The sequence below is a fragment of the Pagrus pagrus genome, assembly GCF_965226575.1.
Source record: "Pagrus pagrus genome assembly, chromosome: 18".
Taxonomy (NCBI): domain Eukaryota; kingdom Metazoa; phylum Chordata; class Actinopteri; order Spariformes; family Sparidae; genus Pagrus; species Pagrus pagrus.
The window spans coordinates 18,903,720-18,925,540 of NC_140202.1; the positions used below are offsets into that span (position 1 = coordinate 18,903,720).

General features: G+C 42.9%; 1 protein-coding gene across 4 annotated transcripts in view; it reads right to left on the reverse strand.

Annotated features, from left to right (window-relative positions):
* Positions 1-424: 424 nt before the first annotated feature.
* Positions 425-21,821, reverse strand: part of fermt2 (FERM domain containing kindlin 2) — a 42,367-nt gene continuing 20,970 nt past the window's right edge. The window contains exons 4-17 of one of the 4 annotated variants that reach the window (XM_084382246.1): positions 18,720-18,848; positions 16,139-16,171; positions 14,256-14,481; positions 13,988-14,090; positions 13,187-13,294; positions 10,374-10,508; positions 9,734-9,783; positions 9,003-9,127; positions 8,754-8,860; positions 8,443-8,661; positions 5,712-5,732; positions 4,016-4,140; positions 3,608-3,749; positions 425-3,048 (exon numbers count right to left, since the gene is read on the reverse strand). In XM_084382246.1, the coding sequence (XP_084238372.1) occupies positions 2,875-3,048; positions 3,608-3,749; positions 4,016-4,140; positions 5,712-5,732; positions 8,443-8,661; positions 8,754-8,860; positions 9,003-9,127; positions 9,734-9,783; positions 10,374-10,508; positions 13,187-13,294; positions 13,988-14,090; positions 14,256-14,481; positions 16,139-16,171; positions 18,720-18,848 (1,697 nt within the window). In that variant the 3' untranslated portion in view covers positions 425-2,874. The remainder of the gene's footprint in view (positions 3,049-3,607; positions 3,750-4,015; positions 4,141-5,711; positions 5,733-8,442; positions 8,662-8,753; positions 8,861-9,002; positions 9,128-9,733; positions 9,784-10,373; positions 10,509-13,186; positions 13,295-13,987; positions 14,091-14,255; positions 14,482-16,138; positions 16,172-18,719; positions 18,849-21,821) is intronic. The other 3 variants (XM_084382248.1, XM_084382247.1, XM_084382249.1) reach the window with 3 other exon arrangements.

Genomic DNA, 21,821 nt, shown 5'->3' on the forward strand with positions numbered 1-21,821 from the left:
TGCTCTCTAGTGGAGAAACATAACCAGTGCACATGAAGTATGTATGCCGGAGGTGTGTGTATATGCATGCTAAAGTAATGCTATGAATTCTACTTTTTTTTTGCTCTAGGATCAAGTCTCATATTAAAAGATTGATATCTAAACTCCGTAACTTGGGGTATATGTGTATTTTATAATGATTAGGGAAGTAACGCTGTCATGAGGATTTAGTGGAATTAATGTCTGGTTGACAGGAACTTCTTCATATGTAAATAACCTAAACATTTGTGACCTGCTTTCTAAGATTTAAATCTATCCTAAGGCATTGTTAGTCTTGGTCTGGGATACATGGGATTTGTTGACGACGGGTAAAATACAGAATCACACCAGCCGTATCCCTTCAGACATTCTGCGTTAGGGCAAATGGAAACCAGAAGACACTGTCTTTAAATAAAAATTACTTTATTTTTTAAAATAAATGCATTTTTTACAGTCAGAAAACAGAGCAGCAGGACATGCACCGCTGCTCCCGACACTGGAGGCAAACAAAAACAACGTCAGAGAAAACAAACACAGACTAGGCTTGGTTTTCTCTTACCTCTGTTCACTTTTGCCGATTTGTCTCAAACTCCAGGGTCTAAACAATGTAGGCTTCCTTCATACGGACATTATTAAATGGCACACTTCATTTGTGACAAAACCAGACAAATAAGTGAAGTATTTTTTTTAAAAAGGCGCTGAGCAAATCAAATTTGCAGCAGATTAAGTATCACTGTCAGTCTAAAGATTGAGCTAAAAACACAACTCAGGGCCACGAACGGACATTGTGATCCACAAGTGGTAGAAGAGAAGGAAAATCAATAAAATGAAGCAGAAATGGAAGAAAAAGAGCACATTGAGAAGGCATACGTATCTGTATTTAAAAAAAAAATTATAATATGTACTCGACAAATATCTTAAATCAAACCTGGAGTTTGAGACTAGTGTTATCTTCATATATATTCATATATATCTTCATCTGAAAACTCAGTAAGACCACAACATAAGCAGGCACAATTCTGAATACTACACATGTTGACAGATGGCTTCCCCCCTGTTTCCCAAAAAAGCAGAAAAAAAAAAAAAACTGTACAATTCTATAAAACGTTTGTGTTTTTACATTAGTTACAAAAAAAATAATACTTCATTTACTGATCCTTCATACTGAGGACAGAAAAAAAAAAAACGTTGCATATTCATTCTTCAAACTTGGTGACCTTTTGCTGGTGTGTAATGATAAAAACTATAATAATAATAATAATAATAATAATACTATATGGTGTGAGAAACAGAATGGCAACAAAAGTAAAAAGGTGGAACATGGTAGTGATGAGCCCTCCTGTTATGTAGTGTACTGTACATGCACTTAGCAATGAGGCGTCAGGGGTTTCAGATCTCTGGATGCGATTCCAAACATGCTGTTGAGATTTAGCAACTTGTAACTGTGGTCGGAACAGCAGCCATTAACAGATATGTTTGGGGAAATATCAATGCAGTTTGGTGAATGTGCACTTTCAGGACAGAAGAGGAAAACACCTTTCCTTCAAAGGGGGCTGCCTAAAATTGAGGGAGGCATCTTAAAAAGTCATGAAGCTTCTTTCAAAACAAGTTTTTTTTTAAAGGTCCTTTGTGTAGGATTTGTTTGGATTTAGGGGCAGAAATAGAATATACTATTCATAATTTAGTTTTTTGTTAGTGTATAGTCCAGATCGGACAGACGTATTCATAAATGTATAGCCGATTCAGCTGATTACAATCTGCAACCTTACTGCTAGATGCCACTAAATCCTAGACACTGGACCTTTAAGAAACTCTACATAGACTTAACTACAATTAATGACTTCTTAAGATGAACATTTTTTGCACAGAGGACTTTAACATACATTGGAAAAGATGTTCAAACCCACAAAACACTCATCCTAGTGCACTGAACTGTAGTGTGTTTTCAGACACGCTCACTATTAGCAGTCTATTAAATACAAAACAAAACTGAGGCTCTTCAATGTCACACCTGTCGGCTAATACAACGAGACTTCAAGAGAAAGTCGACACAGAGGAGACTATCGTTCTGGACAAGCTCTGAAACAAAGACAACGAAAGCAAAAGGAAATTTAACAACAGCTTATTCATAAACAGGACTGTATAGTGTCGAAGTGCTTACATGTGACTTCAAAGAGATTAAACCCTTCATTGAGTGGATAGGATGGACATGTAGTGCTGTGATCAGTGGCCACTGCTGTCTGATAAAATCTGTCTTTTAGGATAAATAATTTGATATAACTGTAAATATCCGTGGCACCACAATTACGATAAGTTTTAATGACAGTTTTTCGTCAGCTCTTTTAGTCCAGTTCTAGAAGAGAGAAAAAAAAATGACAGAGAGAGAGAGAGTGAAGAGGGAAAAAAAAGATTCTTTGGGATTAAATCTGATTGGTTTTAAAGGGTTGTCATGGACGTAAGTTGATGGCCATCGGTCCAGGAGGAGAGGAGGCAGGTGGTCGTCGTCGTTGTAGGAAAACAGAGAAGCTTCCTGGTTCGGGTTTGCGTAAAGGCTTCTGCTCAACCACAGGGGTTCGAAAAGTTCATCCATTCACCACAATATTAGTGTTGTAACAAATGACCTTGTCAGCGTTAATGCAAAAAACTATAACAATAAAAACTGTCAGCCATGGCGATAGTGGTGCTGTTCTGGACTCATCAGCACAGCTCCAAAACAATTAAAAAAAAAAAAAAAAACACTGAGAAATAGAATAAAATAAACCCCATACACTGTGGTTCCACTGCCCACCCCACACCCAGCCACTCCCCTCCTGGCCCCTGACCTACAATCGTTGACCCCCGGTGGTTCTGGGCAGCTCAGACCCAGCCGCTGGTCAGCTTATAGAACATCTCCTCATCTAGGGACTCGTTCTGGTCCTTGGCACGTGTGGACAGGAAGATGTAGCCGCCGATGAACTCGTGGACCACCTTACAATCCACCTCGGCGCAGATGAAAGACAGACTGGGCTCGTCTGCAAACTCCACCGTCACCTGAGCACACAGAGCAGAGCATGTCAGTCATGATTCAGTGAAAACCAGTGAAATTCAATCCTGCTCCTCCTGCAGACTGTACTTATGAGCAAAAACTGTAATTTGGTTATTACAGATGCCCCAAGTTTCCTTCATTACTTCTGATTGTATCCAGAGAATTTTGACATGGATGTTTTTTTTCCTCAGCTGAGCAATACACCAGTGTTGTGGAAAGCTTGCTAATGATGCAGATTCAAACAGCAAACTGTGTAGCTCTGTGCAGCTTCAGATGCTTATTTTAATGCAACGATCAACTTAGGCTGCCCTTCTTTGTTTGACAAACAGTCAAAAACCCAGAAAACATTCAATCTACTTTCTAAGATGACAAGTAAAACCAGAAAATAATTACAGCTGACAACCTGAAACTTTCTGTAACATTGTCAGACTCACATTGGACAGTGTGCAACTAACAATAATTGTCAAAATTGATTTCAACACTTCCAACACTCTGAGTGATAATAGGCTACAAATAACTAGTAAAGTATAAACAATATTTAAGGCTACTCAGTGGGTTCCCTACCATCTTGATCTCCCAGTTGACGTTCCACTGTTTCATGTTGCTGAAGCGCCAGGTCTTGATAGCATCTCCGGTGCTGGCATCCATCCGGATCAGACGGTTGTAGGTGATGCCGATCAGCTCCTCCCGCTTTCCACCCTGGAACCTGCAGAGAAGAAGATGAGAAACCGCTGTGAAATCAAATTGTGTAGTTGCGAGGCTCAGTCTGAGGAACAAACTGCCCCACCACATCAGATCTGCCCCCTCTAATGAGATGTTGAAAGAACAGCTCAAGACCCACTTCTTTTCTTTGGCTTTTGATCATACTTAAATTGCTACTCCCGAATGAGCTCTCGTAGTGGTTGTTTTCCTAGTTTTTACACGTTTTATCAGAAAATATAAAGACATTTAACAGGTTATGACCAAACTTACTTGGCAAGGAAATGAGTGATTCCAAACTCAGGCAGGGACTGCCACGCCTGGATGAAGCGCATCTTGGCCTCGATGAGACTCATCTGGGCCACGTTCTGGTGGGCTTCAAGGATCCGGGCTGAAATCTGACAAATACACAATCGCGCTCATTACACACACAACTTTACACTCCAAACTGTAAACAAATGCATCCCATCGCCACGCTGCAACCACCTGATGCACCCAAATCCACACACACACAAACCCACTGTGTAAACAAGCCGTTGCTGCTTCCATAAAGCCATCAGCACACAAACTGTAAGCCAATAACCAGACAGCTGTGACAGTAACAGTCTACTTCACACAGCACAGACAAACAAATATGAACCTATGAGCTCCCTGAGGAGCCAGACTACAGTTAATGAGCCCAAAAAGCTTCCAATCTGTGCGAGTGTGCGTGCATGTGTGTATTCCCCTACTGACCCTAAATCCTTTTCAGGGCTGCAGGCAAAAATTTTATTATTCAACTAGGGGAGCCGTGTATCACCTAGAGTGACCTCCTGTCTAGGAGTTTAAGGGTTATGAATGTGCTTTTCTTGACTCCAACTCAACACTGGTTTGTGAGTGCAGTATAAAAATCAGCAGACATAAGTAATCCATCACAGTGAACTTCATTTCGCAAACCTCCCACATGCTTCAGTCAGCTACTGATTTGCGTTGCATTCTCGAGCCGTGTCGGAAAATTAAAATGTAGAAGGAAAAAACGAATGAAATGTGGGTGTCGGGAATTTGACGATGATCATTTCGTTGTTGTGCAGAAGCAATTTAGGACTTGTTGCAGCTGCTCATAAGCACATCCACATAAAAATAAAACAACAAACAACAACAAAAAAGATCTTTTCTGTGATGGATTACTAGCATTCAAGGTTTATAGTCTATCATATTGTACAGACAGAAAAGTAAAAGGCATTAAAGCTTCCCTCGATCTAAAAACTTTTGAGTTGTGTGAAAAATGGTTGGCATCAATGTGTAGAATATGGAACTTGGGTTAAATGGGCTAAAACATGCAAAACGCCTGCAAGGTCCATTTATTTGACTGAATATCAAGCGCTGCTTGTCCATACCACCAATGTAATGGCACAAACGGGCAATGGTTGTATTGATTAGAGGTGCACCGATCCACCTGCCAGGGACTGGAATCGGGCAGTTTTCTGCAATACCGGCTACGATTACGACCGGCCGGTCAGTGTAATACACTAACACACATGCCATCTGCTACCTGATGGGCGGCCCATTTTTATTAGTTATTTAATAGCCTGTGTTTTTTTTGGAGCATAAAATTGAATTTTCCATTAAAAAAAAGGTTGTGTATGCTTTTATAGTAGTATAGTTCTTAGATGGATCAGAATCAGCTGGACAGACCTTTAAAAAATTGGAATTTGAATTGCAATCGATGCATCTCGAGTATCGATAGATTTATGTCCTTTGCATGTCTTATGGCTCCATAAAAACATTAAACAAATGACAAATAACAAACAAACTAACACGAAGGCTCTATTCTACTGTGACTAACAGCCACTATGACATGACAGCTGCACTACTGATGGTTAGGTGAGGCGACCCGGACACAAAAAGTGTTCAGAGTTTATACACTCATGCACACACAGAGGTATCTAAGACTTAAAAAGGCACCCAGTGGACACATGACTCAACTTACCAAGTCCCTGATATGGCCTGGCTGAAGATGGGAGGAGGGAATGGAAGAGGGACACAGAGGAATGAAGGAGGCGCAAACAGGAGGAGAGAAAAGAAGGAAAGATTGGACAAAGAGAACAGGCAAGTAAGATCATTGTCGAGGGGAAAGATCCAAAAACAAAGTAGGAGGTCATAATTGTAAAAACAGAAACAAAGTGGGGAAAGGGGACGTTGGAGTCATGCAGTATTCGGCCACAGGAGGGAGAGAGAGCACAACAGCAGTCAGACTGTCAATTATAAGAGAAAAGAGGAAGTTTAAGCAACGTTTGTGTGGTTCCACATTCAGGAAGTGGGAGCTGTACATTTCAGGTCTAGATCGTGTCTGTTGTTTATTCTTAACGAGCTTTCACAATGGGGCCATTAAAATAATCACACAGCTTCTCTGTAATTCCTCTTTCATCCACAAGATGGTGGTATGTACTAAGCAGCACTGGGATGAAGGAGTGCCATGTCACTGTGCTTATTATCATGCCTCTAATGTTTGCTTTCTCCAGTGTAAATGTATGGATTTGACCAGAGACCACATTGGTCCAACTAATCTAAAAATTCCTGTGTGTGTATCCGCTGGGAGCTGCGGCACGGAAGTCTCTCCGGACCAGTCTTGCAACAGGAAGTCCAGTTTAAGAGAGGTGGGGAGGGGTCGCGGCTGACTGAGAGCGAACGGGCTTTTCCCAGACAGTTTTCCCGCGCAGCATTCTCAGGCACGGCTCATTTCCTGGTGCCCCACGCCCTCAACACGCGAGTACACATGTGTGTGAGTGTGCGGGCACATACACATACTGTACATAATGCCACTACTATTTCATGTTGCGCCTGGGGATACCCCCTATCTGAGTGGGAGTGGGAGTGAGAAAGAACACTGCCCCAGACAGACACACACCCTTGTCCTTAAAAAAGTCTAAGTCCTGCCCCCTGTTCATGCTAGCTTCTATTCCAGGCAATGTATTATGTCATGCAGGTTTTTTTTTCCATTTGTCTTTCTGAGAAAAACTGATACATTATACATGAGTTTTCTGTCCATATTCTAAAGAAAATGGGTCAGTGGACAGTGGACTGTGACATCTGAGCAGCTCATGATTTTAACCAAGATAAAACAACAATGATCAGGTTCGCATTCAATAACGAACGAATAAGGTTTTGATGGCACGCAAAATGATTGATGTTTCATCTTGATATAACCGCTGGGCTGGTTAGGTCTTTAACTGTAGAATATCCTCAGAATCATGTTTCAGATTTACAGGAAAACCAATGAAATAAATCCTCTAAGGCAAATAACAGTAGACGAGGATCCGAATGCTTGTGTAGCAGAAGCTAACCAAGAAGTGGACCAGTACTTCTCTCTCTGTCAGACCAACACAGTGACACAACGACATGGGTTAAACACTGACCATGAGGAACGTAGAGGCCGGGCTTTTGCTACGAGGTATCATAATGTCAAGATTTGGGTTTTACATTTCTAAGATCAACTCTCCTTCATCGAGATATTATCTTTTAAGAGAGAATCATGACTCATCTAAGAATAGATACTCAAACCTCTAATAGAGGGATTTCCTGAGTGGTCTAAGAAGGTAGAAAGTGACACATAAAGAAAAGGAGAACTGAAACTTCCTTGAGCACTTCTGTCATTTTGGGTTCATTCTGAATTTTTGGCAGCGCAGTGTGTGAGACCGCATTTTCTGAACAGTGACGTCCAGAGATTACAGCAGTCCCATATGAATGTGTTAAAGAAGTATCAAAGAGACAAAGAACAAGCCTGGTTTGTATTGTGGCCCACTAGAAGAACTTGCCTACAGCACACAGACTCAACCAGTCATGTTAACAACCATTTACAGGACCTGAATCAATCTTTCTGTCCACCGCTCCCTCTCTTTAGCTGTCCAGTATATTTCAGGCGATGGCCCAGACTGTTACTGAATCATCACTTACTGTACCACCAACACCCTCCAAATATCTCTTTAACTCTCCTAGCAACATTCCACTTTTCTACTACAACTTAAACAAATCCAGACTGAGTGAGTAAGCTATGAGGAGGTAACACCCTCCTCCTCCCTCCCTCCCTCCCTCCCTCCCTCCCTCACCCATCCCCAGCTAACACGGCTATGGCAGCCGTGTGCTCAGCTGTTCCTTTGTACACACACCAGCCTGTTGCTTACATGCAAATCCGCTGGGCACATTGTGGACCTTACCTAACGCTTGCAAGAAAGTTCATTCATTCTCAGTGTGTAATCCTTACACCTGGTTGTTAAAATGTTTGCTGCGGTCGCTCCTTAATGTTGTGTTTGGACAAATATATTCTGATTCTCGCCGGATTAACTTATCACCTACATGTTCACTGAATGAGATCTCCGCTCTTTTGTCTCCGAGCACAAAGGCTAGAGCAGAGGAAGTATCCATTACAGTCCGACATGAGCAACTCTACTGTACTCTTGTTGAGTGGTTTGGATGTCTGCTGTCCTGGTTTCCCCTCGGACAGAGGGTTGGGGGTGGGGAGAAGGAATGGAGGGAAGAGGAGGAGAGTAAAAGAGGGGGAGTAGAGGGAGGCTGCATTCCAGTGCAAGACAAGCCCGATGCCAGGAGGAGCCCATCTGGGAAGCATCAGACGCTGCTCCGTCTAAACTCCACAACCGACTCATCAAACAAGTACACAAGCTCACACAATACGCAGTGACAGGAACACAGTGTGCAGGGCTTACCTGCTTGTTCTTGTACTTCTTCAGATAACGAGGGGACACCAGGCACTCTGGGTTGATATCTGTGGTGATTGGCTCAATGAACTGAGGGTCGGGGTTCATGTGTTGCATCTTGAGGAAGGACAGAATGTTCTGGACTTCCAGGTTGTAAGAGCTGTCGGCCATGGTCTTGCCTTTGGAGGCCAGGCGACACGCAGCCATCCAATGGGCGTATTGTTTCTCCTGGAGAAGAGGAAAATCAAACACTGATGTTTAGAAAACGGCCAAACGGACAAGAAATGATCGTAAATGGTGCACTAAAACTTGAGTCTTACTGTGTCACACCGGAGCCAGATCTCATTCATGCCATCAGCCACAGGGATTAGCAACTTGATGTTGAATTTCTGACCCGAGATGTTAACATCTGGAGTTACCTCACAACCTATGCATGGAAGCCAAAATGCAGAGTGGGAAGAAGAGGCCAAAAGGTCACACCCATTCTTTGGAAACACCACCATGAAATGAAAAATGTACCATTAAAATTCCTGCATGGATATGAAATGACATCTCTTGTGTGTTTGCACCTCTAAGATTCATTTGGTGAGCAGGTGTCCCATGTGCTTCCTCTTTGCTCTTGTAACAGGAAATTGTGATGTCCTTGAATGTGCACCAGTATTGCTTATAGCCCTTCAGTGTCAGTTTCTTGGGTCTGGAAAACATATAACAGACAGAGGAAGACATGTTAGACTTCAGATGGAAAAAACACCCCCTTTTCTTTATTAGTGGTCAAGAGGGAGAGTGGGGGAGGGGAGATCATACAGGAGCACAAAGGAGGGAGGAGAAAAAGAGGGAGAGCATCTCAAATGCAATGTCAGCGAGGTGAACAGGAAAGGAGCCAGCATTGGACGTGAACATTAATGGAAACCATTAAAGAGGAAATGCCTCTTGATATCACCCCCTGTGGTTTATGCATTTTATGAGACAACCACCCCAGGGGCCACCTGCCTGTCAGCAGAGGCTTAAAGCCAAAAATGAATATGGCTAAAAATATGCGTGGTCCAAGTGTAATCACTTTGAAAAGCTAAACTGAAAGCTCAGCCTGCAAATGTCCTTTGGCAAACAATGCTGCCTATTATACTGATGCAAACCAGACAACAGCTTGCTCATTTAGCCCGAAACTTTTATTTCCTGCTTCTTTGACAGAGTCAGCATCTTTTGGACAAATGCAATCTTTGCACGCACTCATGCACAGTTGCTTTTGATAACAGTGCAAGTGCATGCGGTCTGGACGAGGTGGCTGTGGATGTGGACGTACTTGAAGACTTTGACGTAGTCCGCTAGCTCAGGAATAGACGTGATGTCACCCTAGCAGGAAAGAACAAAAAAACACTGTTAGTATAAACCTGGAAACTTTAATGTCAAAGTGGTAAAAAAAAAATAACAATGACCTCAGGCTCAACTTTGTACCCTTTCAATGTCACTGCTCAGTAGAATATGCTAAAGAAAACACTTCTTATGCAATATCTCAAAGCTCAGTTTCCTCTGATAAGCTGTACAAACTTCACAAGTTCTTAAAGCTGACCGGGGCTGCTATAATAATGGACGCACATTTTCAACGTGTTCAGCCAGTGTTGGGTTTATTTGTGTAAGTGTCAAATATCTCACACCCCCAGTCTTTTGTCAGATGCAGGCCTCATAAACAGCAGTGTGTAACTTTGCACTCTCAGGGAAATTCATCATCATTTCCCCTCCTCACTGTACGGTGTCTGTATGTTTCTGCTGCTGTTTAATTATCCACGATGACAGGAGCCGTCATCATAATACAATAGAGAAACAGAGGGTCAAACGCACTGCCAAGCCGCGACAATTTGGGAAGTAAATTCACATAATGATGTTTAAAGAAAGACAATGCATGTAACCCACAACCAGGCAGTGAATGTGAAGCTTTGTCATACCAGTGTGTTGGACGTCTTCCCTCCCTCCAAAGTGATCTCCAGGTCCGACAGGGCTGCATCTACCTCATCCACCTCCTTCTCACTGTTATTCATGTGGTTGTCTGAAGACATGATTGACAGCTTGTTGATGTGGTACTGAGAAAAAGAAAGAAATAGTCCCAGTTAGTTAGTCCCATTTTTTAAATATGTTTTGAGTGCTTCATTTACAGTACAGTATGCACTTTAGCAGAGGTTTGGGAGAGCAGAGGCTAGTTGGAGAAACGTTTATGATTCTGTGACAGAGATTTCAAAGTCTTCTCACAGCACAGTTACAGCCTACAATCTTCAAGTTGCAGAATGTTTCTATGCACCAGATTCGCTGAAGCCTTCAACAGCCATTCCAAGATAACGACGTAACAGAAGAACAGGACGGTAGTGATGGATGTCGCTTTGCTAGAAATTGTTAGCTTTCCCAACACCTTCATCAACAGTTTTACTGATATCTATAAAGTTTCCTGCTATGTGTGCTACCGACACATAAACCCTCAAACTTTGTCTTATAAAAGCGAATTGGTCTGTGATAATTGCCACATAAATACTTAAACATGTGTTGGCATTTATGTTAGCAAGTGCTGCCAGTATGCACCATTGAGTTTACCAGCGATGAAACAATGATTTTTATCTTTGAAGGAGATGAAGATGAGGTGACTACTTTCAGGACGAGGAGAGGATGAAGTGATTGATGATGACTCACTGAGAGAATGGAGCCATACGGTTTTGGACAACATGCTCTCTCAGCACGTCTTTAAACTGTAACAGGCTCTGAAAATGTTTTTCCTGTGAACACATGTGAAACTAGAATAAAGGACATTCTTTTGAAACCTCAAACACTGATTCAACAGGATGGGGCCATTATTGAAAACTCAGGATGTTCCTAACGACTTGCGTCCCTGACATTTAACCAGCGTTCAAACTCAGTTTAGGCACTCAGAAAACAGTCATACATGAACACAACCTACTTCTTAAGATTAATCATGTCATCATCTAATTTAATGTGTACATTATAACATAAGATTAATATCTCTGGTACTGGCTAGCGAGGGTAGTAACATTTTACAGACTAATCGCGCACATCTCTCCTGAAAACCTGACCATGTTTCCCTCTCAGCGTGACTCACAGCCACTAAATACAACTTGTTGACAAATGGTATTTATAATGTCAACCCATCAACAACCCCCCACCAATATATGAATGAACAGCTGTCGAGAGAGTGAGAGATACAGAGGCAGAGTTTGAGGGACATATGTGAGGCTTTAACCAGCTAAGGTTACAGAATGTGGGACAAAGGGCTCGACATGACGCTCCATTCCTCCGCCTATTCCACTCTGACAGTCTTTTAAAAACTGGGGGGAGGGGGTTGTTTCCGGTTCGGGTTTATGAGTGGCTGAGGTTCAAAGTCCAACCTATGCCCCTAAGGGTCGGTCACTTTTCTTGACTCCTGATTACCTCATTTATATGTGCTGGCAACATAAAACATCCAGATGATAGCATCATAGCAACATACTGGTTGTGGACAATCATGCTCTTTATTTAGACCCTGTGTATCACCAGTGAAACATTAGCTAAAAACCCCTGAGCTCATAGTACCCAGCTGAAACATAGTAGCAGCTACCAAACCGCTAACAGACAGGTAGTGACAGACTAGCCGCCAGTCTAAACACCCAACTCGGATTAGCATCTCTCTCAGGAAGAGTAACAAGAAACCAGTTAAGTGTAATTATAACTGGTCTGATGAAACACACCTAACACCTCAGAGTGTAAGAGGGCTTTTAGAAGAATGTGTGCAGGTCTATGAGACAGGGTCTCACTGGGGGGCCGGGTGGTCTGGGCCGAGGCACTGGGTGCTGTGGCCCTAGATGCTCTATAATTACCCCGGGGGTGAGGACAGGGTGGCGTCCGCAGGTCTTGGCACTCGCAGTTTATGAGGGTCAGAAATAGCAAGTGCACCACCCCCAGGGTACAGGGGGCTACCTGAGGGGGCTAAAGGGCGTCACATCTGTATATCACTTCCACTGCTTCCCATTTCTCCTCCTCTTTAAACTCGTCTCAAAAGAGAAACTTGTGTGTTTGCTTCTACCTGTGACTCTATAGTCCAGCTCTGAGTGAGTGGCTGCAGCAAGCTGCCTCAAGGTTTGCAGCATTATATAAAGCAAATAGCCTCGGCCCAGAACACAAACATAGGATAATTTAATGATGTAAGAATACATCAACATGATCATTTAGGAAAACTAGACCATAATGTTTCATTTCTTCGTCTGATGACTCACTTGGTCCGGTTTCCAGGCATTCAAAGTGACACTTCCCTCACGTAGATTAAAAGTGAGGTACATTAATGTCTAATTGCTTTCATTATTCATAAGAAGATTTTTTGTTCAGAAGCCTAATGACTCCCCTTTTTCTGTTAACTATGAGTCAGAAATAAAAGGTAATTGATTGAGATTCAGGCATATTGAGAAGCCCAGTGGGAATAATGTGTGATAATGCCCCCATTAACTCCTTCTGCACTGTACAATATCCAAGTTTTAATATGCATGCAGCAGCAGAACTGGCAGCCATTTAACTCAGCTCTGGGCCGGAAGCCCATCCAATTCATTAGCTTGTGGTTGAAAAGGCAATGTGCCCATTGACGGATGAAAAGAGGACTGCAGGTCTTCAGATTTCAGACCCTGACAAAACAACGCTGTAACAGGAAAACTGAGATCAGGCATACACAAACACAAACACACAAACACACACACACACACACACACACAGAGACACACACACTCTTTACCTGCAGGGCAGCAAACATCATCATTTCCTCCTCCGTGCACTCAATTTCCTCCAGCAGGATGGCCCACTTGGACTGTTCATAGAGCTGGTTCACTCGGATGGCATCATACTGTGGAGAGAACAAGCAAACAAACAAGCAGTGAGTAAACACAGTCTCAAGCTCTCTGATACACACAACTATATTTGGAAGAAACACTAATAAGAAGTCATATGTGGCATCATGACTGTTATCCATCGACTTCCAAATAGGCTACTTTGAAGAGTACTGCACTGGCTTAGCACTGTATTTCTAAAACACTGTTGGCTTTGAGCACCTAACCTCAAGCAGAGATGAGTAAGATCACTTCTTCTGACTTCTCATAACCATCATTTTTCATGTTTTAATTGATAATTTTAAAAAAGGCAATTTATCAGGCTTTGCACAGCTCACTCTTGAGCCACAAAAGGTTTTAGACAAATTTTTCACATTGTTGGAAGTACTACCAAAGACGTGTAAACAGACTTTGATGTGTAAAAGCGATGGAGTTCCCCTTTAAGTCTAAGTATGCTGTCATATATCGTAACCTTTATGGGCTAACATCCATAAAATTATTAAAAAAATGCTCTAGTGTTTGACCAGAATCACACTAACGAACATGCCTGTATAAGCATCTAAGATGGCTGTCCTCACTGGGGACCCTATTACAAAACTCTGCTAAGTATAAAAAGGTTCAGTCGTTTACTGGCAGATTATGACCTTAACAAATGCCCTTGGGGATTCAATTTTCAAGGCGAAATTGTATTGTTTGTCTGTAGGACGTACCTTAGGGTTGAGGTCAAAGAAACTGTGGTATTTGAACCTCAGCAGCAGCACCTCATTCTCCTTTACATCCTGCTCCATCAGAGACCTGGAGGAGTCCAACCACCTGTACACAGAAAATTAATATATCTTCAGAGACGATCTCTCTGCAGCCTTCTGCAAGTATTTTGATCAGCTGCACAGCCCTAAATATACTCCAATCCCACCACAGCACTTCTGACTATGAGCAGTTTTACCAAACCACCAAACCACTAAGCAAAGTTCATCTCACCCCTGGTTGATTTTGGCTTTATCCAGAAGGGACTGGGGCTTGTAGAGTTTGACCAGGATGTCTGGTGAGGAGATTGGCTGGCTGACAGCAAGGATGCTGGGATTGCCCTCAGAGAGGGGGCTGTCCCCAAACCAGGCAGAGGTGGGCGACAGCGGGCTGCCGTCTCTGGAGTCATAGGTGGGTGTCATAGTCTTACTGTACAAGCCTGGGCTGGAGTAGATGCTCCCTGAAAACAAACAGCCACCAGTTAGTCCCTTCAAATCATATTAATGTAAAGAAGATTATTACATACATAACTTGGATGTGAATGTAACTGTTGTTTCACACTGAATCATCAGTCTCAGTGAACATTCACAAATACTACACATCTACAAAAACAGCATCATTAAATGGAAAAAAGGGGTGTACAGTTTTCAAACAGCACACACACACACACTTGCAGCCTAGCCAGGCCAGCTAGCGGTCAACATCACCACGTGACTATCAGCCCACACTTTGCAGATGAGTGGCTTCAACAATGTCCTCCTGCTGATGGCGGGATTGATGTGGATCAGCATGCAGATGTTGCAGAACATGATCGGGGTCACCCACTTACTCACAGTCAAAAAACCTGCAGGAATGCACTGCACACAGCAAACTACTGCACAATGCGCCACAGAGAGGAGAGAGGGAACGGAAACATATGGGAGGAGGATACATGGACTATGACAAAAACATGTTGGGTTGGAAAAAAAAAATCTGCGACAGAATTTTATTACACGTCTTTATTGAAAAAGGGATTCAAATGTTAAAGTATCCGTCTATTTTTGCTTTGAAATTCCTTTGAATTTTGGCTGAAACAAGCTGTTTGCATTTCCTGTTGGTTGGCCTTGTGGGAGCATTTTTGGCCCCATACCCCTCCAGTCCCCCTCTCCCTCTGTAGGGCCTAGGTCAAGAAGCAACACCGGCTAAACCACTAAATCCCTTTTGAAATCAGGAAGTGGGCTTGGTTTGTGTTTGTGAGTGTGCACGTGTGTGTTTGTGTTTGCGAGCTGAGGTCATGAGAACAGGGGCTATGGCCACCCATCCCTTGTGGGGGGAGGGTGTTATTCAGTGGTTCCTTCAAGGTTTTTTTCCCTAATGCTGAGTTCATCAGGTCAGGGAGAGTACTCCCATCTACCATAGAGTCTCTTGAGGAATCCCAAATATCCAGAGAGATGTGTACGTTGAAAGCTGGCAGCCCATTAAAAACACAACAAGGCCTCCCTTCCATCCTGTTTACGGACTATCTCATACAGACGAAAAGGCACAAAGAATGTTAGCATGACTTGACTCCCTAATGCTCCCACACTGGGGATCCATTGAGGGTTAAGATGGATGGAGCTGGACCACCATGGGCTGTTAAGACTAGAAGTAAACCAAGAGAGGGTTGTCAATAAATGAAAGTGTCTCTTGTGGATTTGATTTTCATATAAAGCTCGTCGTGTGGGGTATTGGTTGTGGTGTGTATACAGGATTATATGGACCGACAGGAGTTATCCTATAATAAGGAAGCTATAGCAAAATAATTTATGACCATCTCAGTAAACACCACTTTCACAAAAAGTGATCAGCTATCCTGCAAAACAGTCAGCAGGCGCAGTGAGCAGGCCTGAAGTGAGCTAATTTCTAATGAGAGGCAAAGCGTCTATCATGTGACAACCCGAATCAGATGACTTCCTCTGTGTAGGGGCAGTCAGGTGACTCGGCTGCTAGTCCCAAAGGTTACACATGTCATGTGACCTCAACACTCCAGCTCCAGCTGAGGGAGGGGCGGTGGAGCGGTGGAGGGAAGGGAGGAAGGGGAAGGCGAGGGCGAGGAAGCAGTGCTGAAGAGTAAAGGACAGAGGAAGAGGAAAGCTTACCTTTGACAGGTCCGATGTATATTATCTCAGAGGCTAGGATGAAAAGAGAAAGAGTAAGAGAAGGAAAGACAGGAAAGAGGTGGAAGGGAAGAAGCGAAATGGGAACAAAACATCAAGTGGACAGATTTAAGATACTGAGAACTCTACGAGGACAGGAGGAAATAGAAAAAAGACAAAAGTAGAGAAATACAAGAATAGGGAGATCCGTGGCATTTCCACGGGCACTGCCAACTGCTCGCCTCAAAGTGGGTGATGACTCAGTTTACCCTCTTTCGCAGAGGGAGAGCACCCTGGAATGACTAGTGAGGTTCTGTCGTTTCCATCCACCCATTCATAGCAATCCAACGCAGCATGACTGATTGAAAACACAGGCGAGGCGTCGGTCAACGTGACCCAGCCCTTCATGTATAAACTGCAGCACAAATAGAAATCGCTGGCTCTCTGAGGTATGTCATTCTCCACACTGACAGCGGAGATAATTAGATACAACAGTCACGTCAAGCTGTGGTAGACCCAGAGGGACTCAATGGGCTGGCATCATGGCCAACATCAGTCCGAGTTGTGACAACAGCTGAGGATTAGTAACATGGTTTTTCTGAGAGAAATGACCAATTCTGTGGGCACTTGACATGAAAGACAGACAGGGGACATGGAGTTTCCTAAAGTAAATGGTACACTGAAGGGTAGAGGTTGAGGTTTTGGAAAAAGATTGCCAGTCCTAAAGTATAAATAACTGGTCACGTAGTAACCATCCACCCATGTCTGTTCTCAGGTTTGAGGTACAGTATATGTACAGTACTCTGCACTATAAGTATCTAAGCTACAACATAAGGAATTTATTTCTTATTATCAATTTGTTTTACCAGCAGTGTCAACTACAAACAAGTTATTATAAACATGGTTCAGCTGTAAGGCAAAAGGCCCTTTTTAATCAAAGGTAAGTGGGGAAAATTTTGTTCAATGATGATTATTTTCATTTCCAATTGATCAATTAATCAAACAAGTCTCAGAAAAGTAATAAGTGCCAATCACGAGTTCCCAAAATTTAAAGTGATCAAATGTCTTCTTTTGTCCAAACAATCCAAAACCCAGGATACTCAGTTTTCTATCAAAGAAGACTCAGAAAATCAGACGAAATCACATTTGCGAGGCTGGATTCCATAAATTCTTGTCATTTCTTGCTTGAAATTGATTAACGGATTCATCGCTACAGCTCTAAATATGATTAAAGTATCTAAAAGAATTTTCTCTGATCAGTGAGAGCATGATGAGCAGAAGTGAGTCCTCCTTTATTTCATCTCTACGGTGCTGTGGAGTGTACAGAAGGAGTTGGCTGTACAGTGCTGTGGCTCTGACTGCATCGCTGCCTCTCTGCGAAGCCTTGTGATTCCTATCAGGAGGCTTGAGCCAAGCGGTCAGTCCTTCTCTACAAGGGACATAATAACGCCTTACAACTTGGCAATGAGATATACTCTCTGACTGAAGCATGCGATCTAATCGGGAGGACACAGGAAGTGCGTGTGTGTGTGTGCATGCTCACACACAGGGAGAGCTGTGACAGTAAACAGATTCTGCACATTCCTGTTGAAACTCTGTTTCTCTGCACCACCTAGTGTGTGTGACCACAGTCCTCCAGAGAAAACAAAATGTTTCGTGATGAAGCCTTGAAATTTCATGATGCAACTTTGGGTGTGATCATCATGTGCTGTCCATAAAAATGGAACGTTGCTGCTTTTTGTTTTTTCCATCCATGGGAAATACCGTACACACAAAATCTGAAACTAGCTTCAAGGTCAGCAACTCTCACTCACATGAGAGCATATACGTAAGTGCATGCTGAGCTGAGTGTAAGACACCAGCGGACAGACCAGAGGCCGGAGAAGAAGAGACTCGTAACCGCACAAAGCGTCCCATTCACCCTGTCTCATAGAATTAGCCATTTTGCTTAATGCTAACTCTGTGACAGCAGCACAGCCTGTTTTGTTCTGCTCCTCCCTGCTCACATGGTTGTAACTCTCCCATCACTGGCAGAAGGAGGGAGGAGAAGGAGGGCCAGGAGAAGTGCAGTCGTGTAGCCTGGTTTGGGTTTAAAATGGCAGCGTGACCAACTATGTGTGGAATCTCAACCATTCTTGGTCCTCCCTGCCAAGGAATCGGGAGCCGGGGCTGCGGATCCCATGCAGGCCTCAAACTCACACATTCATATTTGGTCACTAGAAGCAGAGTGCAGCAATCTGGAGTTATCTTAGCGGTTTGAGAACCACGGGCGCAATTAGGACACAAAAAAGAATGGAGGATGCTCCACAGCGGCCAGGGAAACCTGCTATTCAACCTGCTGCTTGAGGGAAAACGTGATGATTACTTTTCACAATGAAAAACAAAAATAAAACCCAATGCTCCATAATTACTTCAAAGTTGATCTTGAACCTTAAAAACTGAAGTTTGCAGGAGCTTTCAACACATCATCTTAACATGTGAAGTGCAAAACTTCAATTATTCCTTCCCTTTTACCATTCAACTGATTCCTTTAAGCAAAGTGTAAGAAGTGCTTCCACGTAGGAGATACTATCCATCAGCTCACCTGATCCAGGGGTTAACAGCGGACCCTCCAGCTCCAGATCATCCTCCTCCGTCTCCTCCAGCTTTTTCTTCTTCTTCTTGGGATCACGGGGCTTACGCAGTAGAGATAGCTCCTCTGGGTGGCGGATATCTGGAGGGGGAGAGAGAGCAAGAAAGTTCATTTCATGCCACATAAACATAAGCTTGCCTCACAACAAGTCACTTTAAAACAAGTCATTTGTGTTGTTTCAACTACAGGCTTCAAATAAACCACATGACTTATTGCAAAGCATGCAGACAATGTAGGCGAATACAGTAAAATGAAGGCAACTTAAATCCACAAAAAAAAAATTCAAAGTGTAAGAGAAAGCCAAGGGACAGAAGAGATGGGTAAGAATTGTAGACAGCTGTGCACACGAGGGGTGGAAAATTGCAAATCCCTTTTCTCATGGCCCCAACAAATCTCGCTTTAACTGTAATCCCCAACTGAGACAGGGCAGACACAACCTCCATCTCCTTCTTACCCGCTTTCCTCCAACTTTTCCTCTCTCACACACGCATAAAAACAGTACTCAGTTGCTGTTGGCGAGTAATAAGACGGCGTAGCTTTCACAAAAGCACCAAAAAGTCATTCTCGAAGATACAGAGATGCTGTGAATTAAACAAACAACCACATCCTGACTGTGTGTGAGCAGGACAGTAAGACATAATGACTAAAACAGAGCAGCTTCTTTCCCCTCTGGGTTGGAGACCAGGGAACCATCACTCAGCACTGCAATGATGTTTTAAGACGGGATGGTTCTGATGTAGTAGCGAGATGGCCAGAATGTGTCAGGACTAGAATAGATGGTGCTAGTCTAGAAGCGAGCACATCTGGATCCTCAGCTGGATTTGGTTTTCTCAGAATTCCATATATATTAATTAAACAAGCTTATTTTTTGGGCGCCTTCACTGTTATTCTCACTTTGTTCTGTGCAGGCGTGTTGCCAAAATATTCACTTTCTCACGTCCACTGAGATAAATCCAGAGATGAAGGATTGGAAAGGTGTTGCAGACTGATTGGACAGGTTGCAGAGGGTGTTGAGGAAAGCACAAGCAGAAAGGGAGAGAGAACGTCTTGGCTTAGTGAGAAATCTTGTTTAGTTTGTGTAACTAAAGCAAAAGCATTCCAGGAGTTTTAAGAACTACCAGATGGGAGCTCACCCTCTCTCTCCCTCTCCTCTCGCTGCCTCCCTCCTCCTCTGTTCCCGCTCTGCTGCAGCGGTGAAGCACAATCCCTGTGCCCTTATACAGCCATGTGAGCTGCAGGCGTGCTGCCGAGCTTTAGCCCCACTGAGCTGAGCGAGGGAGCCAAATACACACAGCCAAGTGTGTATCAGACTGTGTGCATACGTGGGCAGGACTGCGTCTCTTGTTGAGGCACTGCAGAGGCATGTGGCATTTTACTACGATGTCACTTTTCAGCGTTCAGGCTTATGATCTCATTGTCAGCAAGGAGCCTACCTATGAGCAACACGCAGGAAAATGTCTGATGATGAATTATTTCCATGAAACTTACATATCATAACTTCTATTAAGGTGGACACAAAACAAGATTTTGTAACTTCAATACAATATAGTAAAAAAAAAAAAAAAGATACTCTATACCTATTTTGATATCAAAGTGAAATCAGATTTATTTTATTTTTAATCAACTTGCACACAGTGCTGGTAGAGAAAAAGTGACTGCACACATATTAACACATTTGTAACCATTTTAATATCTGTGCAGTCTTTTTATTATAGTCTTTCACTAGTCCTTAATCTCTATATATCAAAAGTGTGACTCAAAAGTGGATATGGGATACTGGACAAAATAATTGCAGTTCACGATATTATCCTGATAGTAGTAAAATTCTGCTTAAAAATGGCAATAAAAGTTGCTTAATTCACTTGACTGGAGGTGAGAGGTTGGATACATTTTAACAAATCCGATTTAACTTTTTTTGTGGGGGATACCATGGTGACAGGCTTAGGATTTTTAAATGACTGAAAAGATTTCGGCTCCACCTTTGTGGCAATGCAAAATAATCTAGAAATCCATTCAGGAATGTATGTTGACGTGCTAGATATTCACGATTATCCCGGTAGTGCAAATTCACCGTGATCAACCTATCTAGCTAGCTTACGTGTTTTTATCACGATCCACAATAATATATTTTATCGTCTCTGCTCAAAGGCAATTGTTTTGGCCACAAAATCTTCATAAAACCATGACTCAGTGTGGTAAAACACTACTTTCCGTGACAGGTTTAGGATCCATCATCAGAGGAGGGAACAAAAGTACAAATGTGCCTGTAAAAGTAATGTTTGAGGCACCTGGGAAACAAAAGAAGTGGGAAAAGAGTGGGTGGGGTAAATAAATTGACAGACGTTCGCTTTTCCCATGACGGGAGCGGAGGCGTAGTTGATATGATGGAGATTTCAAGTCTGCTAAAGTATGAATATCATCAAAAACACAGAGATAAAGATGACCAAATCAGGCGAGGGAGTAAATACAAAAAACACTCACCTCTACTCGTATTTTTCAGTGAGAGGCGTGTTACACTCAATTTCTGCTGACAGCTGAGTGTTGAATGTTTGTAGTGATAATTCAAGAATCGTGATCTGGTGGGAAAGACTACTCCCACACTCACCACATACTTGTGGCTGGTGTCAGGAGGAGGAAGACGGCTGAGTGATGGTCAGAGCGCTTACAAAAGCTTGTTGAATTCCATTATTAGAAATGACACCTTAGACAATAAGACCCCAATCTTCCTTCCTGCAGACATGTGGCAGTAACCGGGCCTGGAGCCAGAGGAGAGGGGTTGATCGAGAGCCAGCTGGGCTTCCAAGATCTACTCCTTGCTCCTTGGAACACATGATTCACAGCAGTGAGTAAGGCCAGCCGCAGAAGAATCACAAACACCGTCACAGTCTAATTTTACAGCACTAAAGTTTACCGTGCAAACAGTTTAAGACCCTACATGGACAAAAGAAATTAAAGAGGAGTGATTTCCCTTTCTTTCCCCCCTGAGTACTCCTCAGTGTTGTGAGGGGGGTCCTCATTAGTCTGCAAGGCTGACTGATCAATACTCAAGAGCAA